This window comes from Vanellus vanellus, assembly GCF_965231255.1.
Source record: "Vanellus vanellus genome assembly, chromosome: 7".
Taxonomy (NCBI): Eukaryota; Metazoa; Chordata; class Aves; order Charadriiformes; family Charadriidae; genus Vanellus; species Vanellus vanellus.
Genome location: NC_138912.1, coordinates 9353574 through 9365718, shown reverse-complemented (window position 1 = coordinate 9365718; position 12145 = coordinate 9353574). Strand labels below are relative to the sequence as shown.

At 37.9% G+C, this 12145-nt stretch overlaps 1 protein-coding gene across 1 annotated transcript in view; it reads left to right on the top strand.

Moving 5' to 3' along the window:
- Nucleotides 1–12145, top strand: part of ATRNL1 (attractin like 1) — a gene marked incomplete at both ends in the record, with an annotated part of 535835 nt that overhangs the window by 218389 nt on the left and 305301 nt on the right. Inside the window, one exon of the mRNA XM_082486299.1 lies at nucleotides 11742–11836. Coding sequence (XP_082342425.1) covers nucleotides 11742–11836 — 95 coding nt within the window. The remainder of the gene's footprint in view (nucleotides 1–11741; nucleotides 11837–12145) is intronic.

Here is a 12145-nt window from a genome sequence, read left to right as displayed (position 1 = left end):
AAAGGGAATAAGTACCTTATTTCTAGGGATTATACAATGAACTGAACATTATAAGAGCAAGATTTAAAATAACATAAAAATTTGACTGCTTTCATTAACTATATGACAAGAATCATCCCTCTTTGGCAATAACACATGAACTCAAACATTAATTTAATGTTGTTGTTTCTTAGATGTGCCGTTTGAGTTGTCAGAACAAGCAGGGTGGGGATCTCTTCAGTGTGTGTATAGACTATATAACTAAAAATAAAAATTAGCATCAGATTAGTGAGTACTGAAACTAATATATTGCAAAATGATGTTGCCTCTTAGAGTTGTAACATTAATATGAGTGTTGTAAAGCTGGTGATGCACCTAGATCACTATGAAGAAAATGTCATGGAGAGATACATTGTAATTTCTACTATAGTATTTTAATATTTTTTGGTTGGTTTTTTTTGTACTTTTCTCCCACTTTTCTAATACTTCAGGAATATTACTAGAATTAAGATAATAGAAAGACCATGCATTGTGAGAAAAGAAAAGTTCATTTACTGAGCAGTCCTTACTATCGAGTAATAACACTTATATTTTTGACTTATCATAATGCCTGTGCTGTGAGCTTTGAAATGCTCCGTCATTGGAGACATCTAGACCTTTTTTCTAAAACTGATGTTTAAATAACTGCCAATTGATGCTCTGAATCTTCTTCATTGTTGCTTCTTCTACTAATATTTGTTCATCATTCTCTAGTTCATTGGTTTCCAAACTCTGAGCGTGGTCCTGGGCAGAAGTTGAAAAAGGGCTGCAGCTGTTCACAGAAATCCCGTCAGTTGTTGCAGTGTTTTCAATTAAGAGTTTGGTGAAATATCGATGAACAAAATGACCTCGGGCTGTGGTCCATGGTTTAAAAACTTTAGGAACTGCATCTTCGGACTGTACGCCTAAAAGAACCTACGTTCTTTTAATATGTTCCTCAACTTTTAGATCTCAGCAGCAAGTCTTCCTTTGCTTACCATAACATTGGCATACCTACATATTTACTTCTGTGACAGTTACAGAATCACAGAATCACAGAATCAGTTTTCAGAGTTGGAAGGGACCTCTAGAGATCATCTAGCCCAACTCCCCTGCCAAAGCAGGATTGCCCGGAGCACATTACTCAGGACTGCATCCAGGCGGGTCTCCAGAGAAGGGGACTCCAACCCCTCCCTGGGCAGCCTGTGCCAGTGCTCTGTCACCCTCACCATAAAGAAGTTTTTCCGTCTATTTGAACGGAACTTCCTGTGTTCTAACTTGTGCCCATTACCCCTCGTCCTGTCACTGGGAACCATTGAAAAGAGCCTGGCTCCATCCTCCTTCAGCCCACCCTTGAGATACTTGTACGCCATAATAAGGTCTCCCCTCAGCCTTCTCTTCTCCAGGCTAAAGAGTCCCAGCTCTCTCAGCCTTTTCCTCATAAGGCAGATGCTCCAAGCCCTTCATCATCTTAGTTGCCCTTCGCTGGACTCGCTTCAGCAGTTCCCTGTCCCTCTTGAACTGGGGAGCCCCAAATTGGACACAGTATTCCAGTTGTGGCCTCACCAGTGCAGAGTAGAGGGGGAGAATGACCTCCCTCGACCTACTGGCCACACTCTTCCCTATGCAGCCCAGGATTCCATTGGCCTTTTTGGCAACAAGGGCACATTGCTGGGCCATGGATAATTTACTGTCTACAGTGAGCTGCATCTCCCAGCTTTTTAAAACTTATATGCCCAGCCTTAATTAACCATCTTGGTCTTTCTATAGTCAGTGGAGAGAGTCAAGGGTTACTCAGCTGCCCTCTGTGCATATCTGTCTTAGAAAGAGATCAGCCATCTTCAGAAAGTTTTAGTCGATATCGAGTAAGCCCAGATTATTAGTAACATCTAGCTGAATAAAATTTTAACACAGGTCAAATTTTTTTGTATTTGGCTTTCCCTTAAGATCAAAATTGACAACTTATTAGACCTTTCCAAGAGCAGCTGAAAATTCCATAAGAGAGAAGAGTTCTCTTTAAAATAAAATTTAGTCACCCGATTTGCTGATTATGACGCTAATCCCTGTGACTTTTTGTGGGCTTTTTAGGCTAGTACATTTTTTTGAAGTACAGTAAAAGAAACAATGAATTGTTATTGCTGTAAGTTTTTAAAAAACCTTTGAACTTCTGTGAAATTCATTCTCACATGCTCTTTCTTTACATGGAAAAAGGCATATAAATCGTAAGCGCTGGAGTATTTTGAAGTTCATTCCGCTCTCATTACATTTAGCAAAAATGCGAGTTTTGCTAGTTTATAGTAAAGACTTCACAGTAAATGACTTTTTGTTTTGTCACAATAGACAAGTAGTGCGGGACACCAACATATTTCAGTATAACAATGAAAATGAGGCAGACTTGCTAGATCCAGATGCGAGAGGAATGAATCAGGCAGCTGCTCTGAAAGTTCAAAGTAATTATCCTGACCGAAAATAGGTCTGGTGGTAACCCCCTAACTTTGATGTAATACAAGCAGAATTTATTTTGGTCACAAACGAGTATGACTTAGAGCATTTGATAATGGAACTTGGTTTCAGAAGCAACATTTTTGCTGATAGAGAGGAATATGAATAGGACTGTTCTTAACAAACTCTTGCTGGAAATAGAGAACAATCGCTAGAAAGAGCGGGAGAGGGACAAACTGCCTGTGCAATGAAGAGGTGAGAGTACAAATTTTAGAATCAGCATGAATAGAGAATTCCCTAAATAGAAAATTGTGGGAAGACTGACTGTGATAGGTCTGGTGTTGCAATTGTGAGGGAGTTTCTTACAACTTTAAGTGATTTCAAGAAGTAAAAATAGAACAGCACTGTTCTATGAGGTTTCTATTCACAAAATTATTTATTGTAGTTCAGTAATACAAAATTATGATGAAAATGTACCAACTCAGACACATAATTGTCTGTTTGCCTATTGAAATAATGTTACTGGTGGAAGTGAATGGTTGAAATATAGTTTCTTAACTGTAGTTTTAAAATTTTTTACTAATGCGTACATGGTTGTACGTAAGGCCAGCCATTTATTCAGTGAATTAAGAAGGTTTCAATCTTTTTTCTTACCCATCCTTTGCTATTAAACACTTTAATTATCTGTTGTGTAGCTAGTATTCTTAATAGTGTACCATCTCTTCCTTCAGATTTAGCAACTATCCGTCCATCATCATTTAAAGTTGGCCATAAGGATTCCCTTTGAGTAAGCATATGCTGACATCTGATGTCCTTTACGCTAGTTTTGAGCATAACTTAATTATTATTATTAATCAGAAAAAAAATGAAAAAAACGCTTCAGTCATTGATCAGGTAAAGATCATGTGATCCTCACCTAAAATTATAAAATGTGATAATTAGGTTGTAGTTGGGAACAAAACTATGTTGTGGGCGGGTCTGGTTGCATGCTCTGTTCATATGGCTGTCTGACATATATTGCAGTACTTTAGGTTTAGAACTGTTGTTGATCTTTAACTTGTGGAGCCAAAATGCTAGACGTATTTCTCAAAAATTCTGTATACATATGAAAATCTTTTGCCATGTTGTTCAGTTTTAGAAACACGTACGTGACAGGAGCCACGGGAGAATGGGCGGTGACTGAAGTTAGAAAGCCCATGAATGTGTCCAGTTATGTACGTTCTTGCTCCCTTTCTGGGAACTCAGGTTCGTTCTTCCCTCTCAGCTGAGAGCTATAGGGAACTGGGATGCTCTACTGGAAAGATTTGGGGAAAGGGAGAAGCCAGCCCACAAATAAAGTGGTCCTCTAGAATTTACTCCAGCCTGATTATTAAAATTGCTTAATAAGCCCCCTTTATTGAAATGTGCTGTTTAGGCAGTGGGTGCCAGGAAAGTTGGAGGAATTAAGGTTGCTGGGACAATAATTTTTGATTTGCTTCTTTATTAGGTCATGAGGGTACGACTTTTAATAACATGGCTATATACTACTTCCCAAGGAACTTTCCTTTTACAACACACTGAAAGAATTTGTGGGAGGTGAATCAGTGATAATGTAATGGAAAGATGAATGTATGTTCCTTTCCTGTTTTGCTGTAAAAGTGGAAGGAATTACAATGAATGATGGAAGCAACCGCAAAATAAGAATGATCGTATGTAGTGTTATATAATTCAAAATATTATGGAAAAATCAAACTCTAGGTGTTTCAGATTGGCTACTTGTGATTAATGGATGTTTTTGTCCTTAGTCTCTGTTTCATTTCCTGCCCTATAAAATGGGACTGATAATGCCTGCTCATCTCACAGTAATGTTGTAACAAATTCATTAACTTTTCTGAAGAACTTAGAAAATGATACTGATGAATACTATAGAAAGCCCCATCAGAAATTAATTCTCTCTTTAGAAAAGGTTTTGTGTGGTATGTAGTAAATGAGGCATGGGCCCGACACTGAGTACTGAACGTAGAACAAAGTGTTGAATAGCTGCCCATTAAGTGAGCACTCACCCCAAAATAATTCACAGGCACCCTTGATTGCGGTGGTTCATTTTACAGTCTTAATATGCCTCTTTAACGTACCTTTTTGTATATAACTTTGTCACTAATTCATACTAAACATATCAAATTTTTTTAAAATATATATTTTTAAATAATTACCAGTGTAATTATATATTCTTAGAGAGCGGTAGTGACACTCAAATACCAAGGTAGAATTTCAAATCCAGACTTCTGTCTGGCCTTTGTTCTTTTGGGAACATTCTGATATTTTAGAAAACAAAGTTTTCTTTTAATACAAAAGCTTGAGTATGGGAATAGGTCTGTTTATTGTTGGATATGAGTATAAAACTCCCATATTAAGCCATATTTTCCCTATTAAGTCATGGGCCGTCAATAAAGAAAGAGAGCAGTTTCTTGAAAATTAACAGCAATTCTAGGATTAAACGATTGCTTTGAAATTTATTTTCCTCATTTAATTAAATGGCTTTCTTCACCTAATTATTGTTGTGTTCTCACATGCGCTCATTACTGACATTTTGAATTGATTTTAATGACTCCTTTTGACTGTGAAAGCAGTCAAGGGTTTTGAAAAAATCAAAACAGAGATGTGAAAAGACTCAATAACCGTAAGTCCTTGTTATATTTGACCGTTGATGATGTCAGGATGGTAGTGTGGTCTTATCTCCCAACGTTCTTTTTCTACTTTATTCAATGATTTTTAATACAAAATGAAGCAACATGCCTGGGAACAGAAATTAGACTGTAGGACTCCCCTCTCCCTGCTGAGTGCCTGGGTCATTTGATTTCCTCGGGTCTCTTTCTCGCTGTGTGCAAATCGAATCCATTTTCCCAGCTGGTGTGAATCCTCCTGCCGCTTCTCCCTTGCCTACGCTGAGGTGCCGGGGCACACACCCTGCTAGGCAAAAATAGGAGGAGTTGGGTTTAATGCTGTCAAAAAGAAGGCAGCCCACACCGTGCTTTCGTGGTGAGAGCTCTGCAGAGGAGGCTGCGCCGCAGTGACCTGGCGGCTGATGTTTGTGCTGACCTCTGTAGTAGCTGTAGCGGTGCTTAGGATGCACTGCGCTGACTCCTGGAGAAACTTTGGCTCAAAAATATACCCAGCTTGTGGATTCCAAATATTATGTGTGGTGGAGAATTAAGGTCTGAGCTGTGGGCTCTGAATTTGTTTAGATTTCTATGTCCTCAAGAACTTTTCCTGTGAAACTTCAGACATAGAAGTTCAGGGAGTTTATAGATTGTACTCCAGCGTGTGGCTGTTCAAATTCTGTCTGGCTGCCACTTGGGTCACCTGTATCTTATTTCAGATTTGAGATTAAGGTCTGAGCCGCATATCTGAGCCAACAACACACTAGACATTTTACAGTCATTTGTACCAGCACAAAGTAGGAAGGGATTATTGCTGTTGTAATGTCATAGTGGTTCTGTCTCTTTCCTTTGCCCATTGGTGTAGGGAGACTCTGAACATCAGGGGTTTTATGAAAAAAAAAAAAAAAAACAAACAAAAAAACAACAAAATTCAAACATATCAAGTGTGAAAATGTAAACATGGAGGATATTGATAGCATAAAAAAAATTAAAATGTTGCATACTACGATTTTACTGAAACAATCCAAAACTAACATGAAACTGTCTTATGCATATTTCCAAAAGACTGAATCCACTGGGGAGGCTGCAACTTGAGTACTGTGTTCAGTTTCGGGCCCTTCACTACAAGAAAGACATAAAGGTGCTGAAGCGTGTCCAGAGAAGGGCAACGAAGCTGGTGAGGGGTCTGGAGAACAAGTCTTATGAGGAGCGGCTGAGGAAACGGGTGGTTTAGTCTGGAGAAAAGGAGGCTGAGGGGAGACCTTATCGCTCCCTACAATTACCTGAAAGGAGGTTCTAGAGAGGTAGGGTTTGACCTCGCTAGTAACAAGCGATAGGACAAGAGGAACTGGCCTCAATTTGCACCAGGGGAGATTTAGGATGGATAGTAGGAAAAATTTCTTCACAGAAAGGGCTGTCAAGCACTGGAACAGGCTGCCTGGGTAGCTGGTGGAGTTGCCATCCCTGGAGGTATTTAAAAGATGGGCAGACATGGTGCTGAGGGACATGGTTTAGTGGTGGTTTTGGCAGTCGTAGGTTGATGTTTGGAGTTGATGATCTTACAGGTCCCTTCCAACCTAGACGATTCTATGATTCTAATATGTAGAAGAGTATTGTTAAAAAAAATTGTGTGTTTCAGGTAAATTCTTTTTCAGTTAACTCTTTAAAAAATAAAAGAATGTAATACTCGTTCTGTAATGTCATTAGCTTTTTCTTGACAGTTAAAAGAAGAGTCTCTGCAGTACCAAGATAGTTAACTACCTAGTCTGTTTGGAAAATCATTATAGCTAATGGACACTTTGTGAATTTAAGATGTGTTGAGAATTAAGTGTAGATTGAGGAAATAGGTTTTGGAAAAAGGTGGGATTCATATTCTAGATTTTTTTTAAACTCTTACAGACAAATGAAAGAGTCACCAAAATGAACCAAAAAGTGCATCAATGATAATTCTAGAGAATCAAGCATTTCCTTCTACAATTCACTGAAGTAATTCTATAAGTTTGTATATTTAATTTTTGTATGTTAGTGGCCATTGATAATATTTTGATTGCTACCTCTTATGTAAGTGTTGTTGTTTGAATTTGTTTATTTTATTTTCAGACTTCACCAGATTTTGAAAAAAGTTTTAAAACCTCGTTTCTGTAGGTCAGCCACATGAAAATTATGTTTGCTTTTGTCAGGTGTTGCTCCTATGGCAGTGTGATGATTATGTTTAATATTTGTTATCTTCGTGCTTTCATTGCCATCTTATGCTACAATATGAATGCAGAGAGATTTTTTTAGTTTCTGTACGTGATCCAAATTTCTTTCCTAATTGAAGCAACCTGTTGTGTGTGTGTCTTTATAAACAGAAGCACTTATGAAAAGTCTCACGTGTTTATGTAAAGGATAAAAATACTTTTGGTGGCTTTTTAAAGGTTTAAAGCAGAAACAAAAATACATGGAGTTAAATCTCAAGCTTCTCTAAAGTCCTGATTGTAAATATACACAACAACAGGTATCAAGAGGATATAGTGAATGTACTTTAATTAGGTATTTCTACATTTAGCTATTATACATTTGTCTATTTATACATATAAATATTCAGAACAGGTCGTACTCTTACAAGTAAATTTTACTTTAAATTTTGTATTTATTTCCAGGCTAAGCTGGAACGGTGTGATGTGCTGTGTAACTCCTTAGTTTGTTTATGTGCGCTCACGATCTATTGGCACGGATTATGCTTTAGGGTTACGTTCAGAATAGGGCTTGGCAGTGGGAAGGAAAGCTGTTCTGTCTGCTGCAGTCTATTGAAGGTGAAGCCTTCTGGAGGAGAGGGAGGTGATATTTTCCCGAAGAGCTGCCGAATACACATGGGGGAAGTCTCTCCTATGGTACAGGCTGAAACAGATGGAGAGAGGGAGGAAGGGGATTGGGACAGACAGCAGCAGGATGCAATAGATGCAGGAGAGACTTCTTTACAATCCCTTTTAATTTCTACTCTCACTTCGAATTTCATCTTAAATTAGTTCTACTAATTTACATTCTAATAAATCTAGCTTTAGACCCTTCTAGAGATCTGGGATGTTCGATTGAAGAATAGGTCCAGGCAAATCTTTCTCAAAGTTTAGGCGAACAAGAACTATCCTCGTTTGCACTGTTAAATCATACAACTGCATGAGGCAGTGCTCTCCCCTTCATTCAAGTTGTACGCATTTTAGGTACCTTCCCTGAATTAGAATCATCTATGAAGAGATACGTATTTCTGCTTTGCCAGCATCCGCTCTGTGGCCAAGATAGGTTTAATGATTTGTCCCTCTCCACAGCAGGCCCTTCTGCAATAAAAAATTCATAGTTTTTGTCCATTAGTGCTAAGAAATGTGCTCCTTCTGAATAGTTCGGTGGAGGTCTCTTCCCATTTTGTAGGGCTGGCTTGGTGTAAGTTAAAGCTCCTTTGGCACATTTGAAGAGTCCCAGGGCGAGTTCCGCGTGTTGGCTCTCAGAACTCTTCTTGAATAACGCAAGTGGTGTTCAAGGCTCTCTGAGTACTGCAGAGGAGATAATGGCTACTGTGTGGGACCTGTATCTTCGATACTATTAATGGAATGATTACTATTTAATACCACCATAAAATACTTTGCCATATTCTGAGTATAAAAGGTGCTATGTGTAAGCGACTGGCTGTTTTTCATGATTTACTGTTTCAACAGTGTTGTAGGTAAAAAGACTTTCCTATTTTCTTGGCTTTTGGCAAGTAAACCATGTATTTAAAAGTAAACAAACAAAACAGCAACAACAAACCCCAGGCAAAAAGCAGTCATATTTTTTTAAGAGTAAATTACTTTGAAATTTTTTAAACTTGCGTGCAGCAAAGCTGTTCGTTCATATGTAATTGGGAGACAAGAGTCCTTTGCCTCTTCCCAGTTTTGCTTTATGATGAGATCTTAAGTATATATCACTGCTGGTTTTTGGCTGAAACTGTGCATCTCTGGGAGGGCACAATCTGGGCTTAGAGGAAGATTGTGGCATTTTTAAATGGTCATTTTCTCTATATTGTGAGCAAATCAAGAATATCTTGTCCAGAAGGCTTGTCTACACTGCTTCTTGCATCTTGTAGCCTTTGCAGTAGCCAGAATTTCTTTAGGGGTGCTCGCTGTGATGTTAGTCCACCGCGCATTTACAGTAACTCTGTTTGCAAAGATTCATGCTAAAGCAGTGATTTGTATTTTGTGGGATCCCAAGTTGACCAGATCGGGAAATTTAGCATATCTATACATCATTTGTAGCCTTTTGACCTTGTTACTCATGATTATTAGAGGGTTTATTAATCCCTTTAATAGGGGTCAATCTCTAGTTGCCATCTTTTGCTGTCCTGCTACCTTTAAATATGTTCTGGTGCAATGATAATCTTACTGTTAAATAAGTAGATATGGCACACTCTGAGACTTAATTAATTAGATTTGCATAGTTATAGAAGTGTAGAGTAGTATTAATAAATGGGGTCTCTTAAATTTAATATTTATTCATCTTTTGCCTTCATAAACTTGCAAATACCTGATCAAAACTCATTAGCTAAGACATCTAGATAAAATTATTCTTATTTGCATAGTGGAACTGTGGTGGCTAATAATAGAGAAAGTGGATTTTTCACCTTCAATGTCGTGGTAATTCCTTTCATGTAGCTCCTTTATTTTCTAATTTTCTTTCCACACGAAGTTAAAAAAACCCCAACAACCAAAACCAAAAAACACACAACAAAAAACCAAAATAAAACTCCAAACTATTTTCTTTAACTGTTAGGACAATACAAGAGGCTCTGTTCATGCTTCATTGACCAGTAAGCTTTTTTTCTCCTTCTAAGTCAGGCTGCCCATGGGATACAATAGAGTGTATTTTTTCAGATGATGTGTTGCTTCAGAAAAGGTGACTGTCAGCAGTAAGCAAACTGTTGAGTCCAATAGAAGGCTGACACAACTTTTTCCTGCTTTGTCTTAATCTTTCACTCTCTTTGTATCTACTGGTTTTGTTTTTATGATCACATGTTTTTTTCTCCGTAACATATTGTGTATTTGGTGTTGGTAACTGTAAGAATGTCATCAAGAGAGGGACCAAAATAGGGCTTCAAAATTATTCACTGGAATGTAGCATCAAAGATGACTCGCATCTAATCATATTTTGACATGCACAAAATAATCTGGATCATGTACATTTACAATTCATCTCCTCATTTCCTGTGACAGAGGAAAAAACAGCATCTTTGGATCCCTATGGAACCGTAATGGTCAGAGTTAGAAGATTTATTCTGTTAGATCTGACTATATCTGCCCCTGTACCAGAGCATTCAAGATCCACCCACCATGTCCACCTCTGGTTCACAACTGAGTGTTACACAGGATTATCAATCTGCTAACACAATCTGCATCTCTGAGGGCTCTGCTGATTCTGGACTCTGACTGCATTGAACGTTGCCTGCTGGGATTCTCCATGGCACACTCTATGGATTGCAGCAACAGTCATCCCTGGTGACTAGGTCTTTTTCTTACATGCTGGAGGTGCTGGAAACCTGTTTCACCCTGACATATCCACCCCTGCCCTCCTTCCTCCTGCAGAAAATGCCCTTTTCAGTCATTTCTAGCGCTATGACCCAACTAGGGCTTAATCTCATGCCTCCAACTTTGGGAACACAACGGGATAGATCAAAATTTCTATCTTCCAACTTGTCCCAGTCATTTTGTGCTCCTTCCAGCAAGAGTTAAGCATGGTTTGGGTCATCTGAGGATGGCTCTTTCTCCCTTCTGCACCTGCGGCAGCTTTGGCTGGCCAGCAGGGCAGCGCTGCCAGCGTGCAGGGACAGAAATGGCGTGAAGAAGAACTGCCCGGCAGACTCCATTTTCTCACGGGTTGAAAGAAAAATGTGTAGAACAAGAGTCATTTGGAAGTGAAATGCAGTCTTTTAGAGTCAGTACTAACCTGCCACTTGTTTCCCTCCTATGAAAAGTTTACATCACTTGCAACTTGCGACATCTCTTCGAATTCTGGCAAATGGCAAAGGATGTGCTTGGTGGTCACGTAATTTCCATTCAAAATTCCACTGTGCCTTTGTTAGCAATCTTATTTGCTATGGTATCATGCCTTCATACGATATAATTTTGCTCTAGATGCAACTTTTTTCCAAAATTTTTAAACTTAGTAATTCCAAAATTTGTTAGTTATGTAGCTACGTAAACCATTTATATGACACAGCAAACTGTATGACTGTAAAACTAAAATATTTAAATGCATTTTGAACAGAATGTGTGAATAATTATTTTAGAGTAAAATTAGAGAACTGAGAACACTCTAAACAATACTTGATACAGTATTTTGGAATAATTACAAAGAATGACTGTTTCATGTTATGTGTAATACCTGCTCTGACTCTGTGATGGAATCTGTTTCTTAATTCAGTCATTTTTCTTAACTTTTTATTTGTTACTGCTTCATTTAATGTTCTTTTTAATTGCTTCAAGACATTATGCAAATATTTAAACAGTGAAATGCATGTGAATAGTACTGACTTGTAGATTACTCCATGCTTTTTAAAATATAAGTGAATGGTAAATTTTTAGGTGCTTGCATAGCATATTGTGAATATGTATACATTTGCATCTATTTTATTATTTTTAATTTCTGTTTTGCCCACAGACAGCCTTTTAATTGATTACCAGTTTACCTTCAGCTTATTACAAGAGGATGATCGCCATCACACTGCCATAAACTTTATAGCAAATCCAGAACAGGTAAGAAAATAGTATTAACTTTAGACAAGTTTTGGGGTGTCATGGTTAAGATTTGCATCATATTTGACTATGATTAAGGGTTTCCTGAGTGCTTCTAAGCTATTGGAGATATTTCAAATCTTTTTGGGAACTGAAAATTATTCCAGTGCATTCATCGAAAAAACCTTTCTAAATGGTAGATGTTCTGCAGATCAACTAATACATCAAAAAAATTATCAGCTGATTTATTTTATTGTTGCTTCCATGAATAATAAGTTTTAGTATCTTCCTGAGATGAATTAAAGGAGTATACCTTCAGTTAAGAAATTT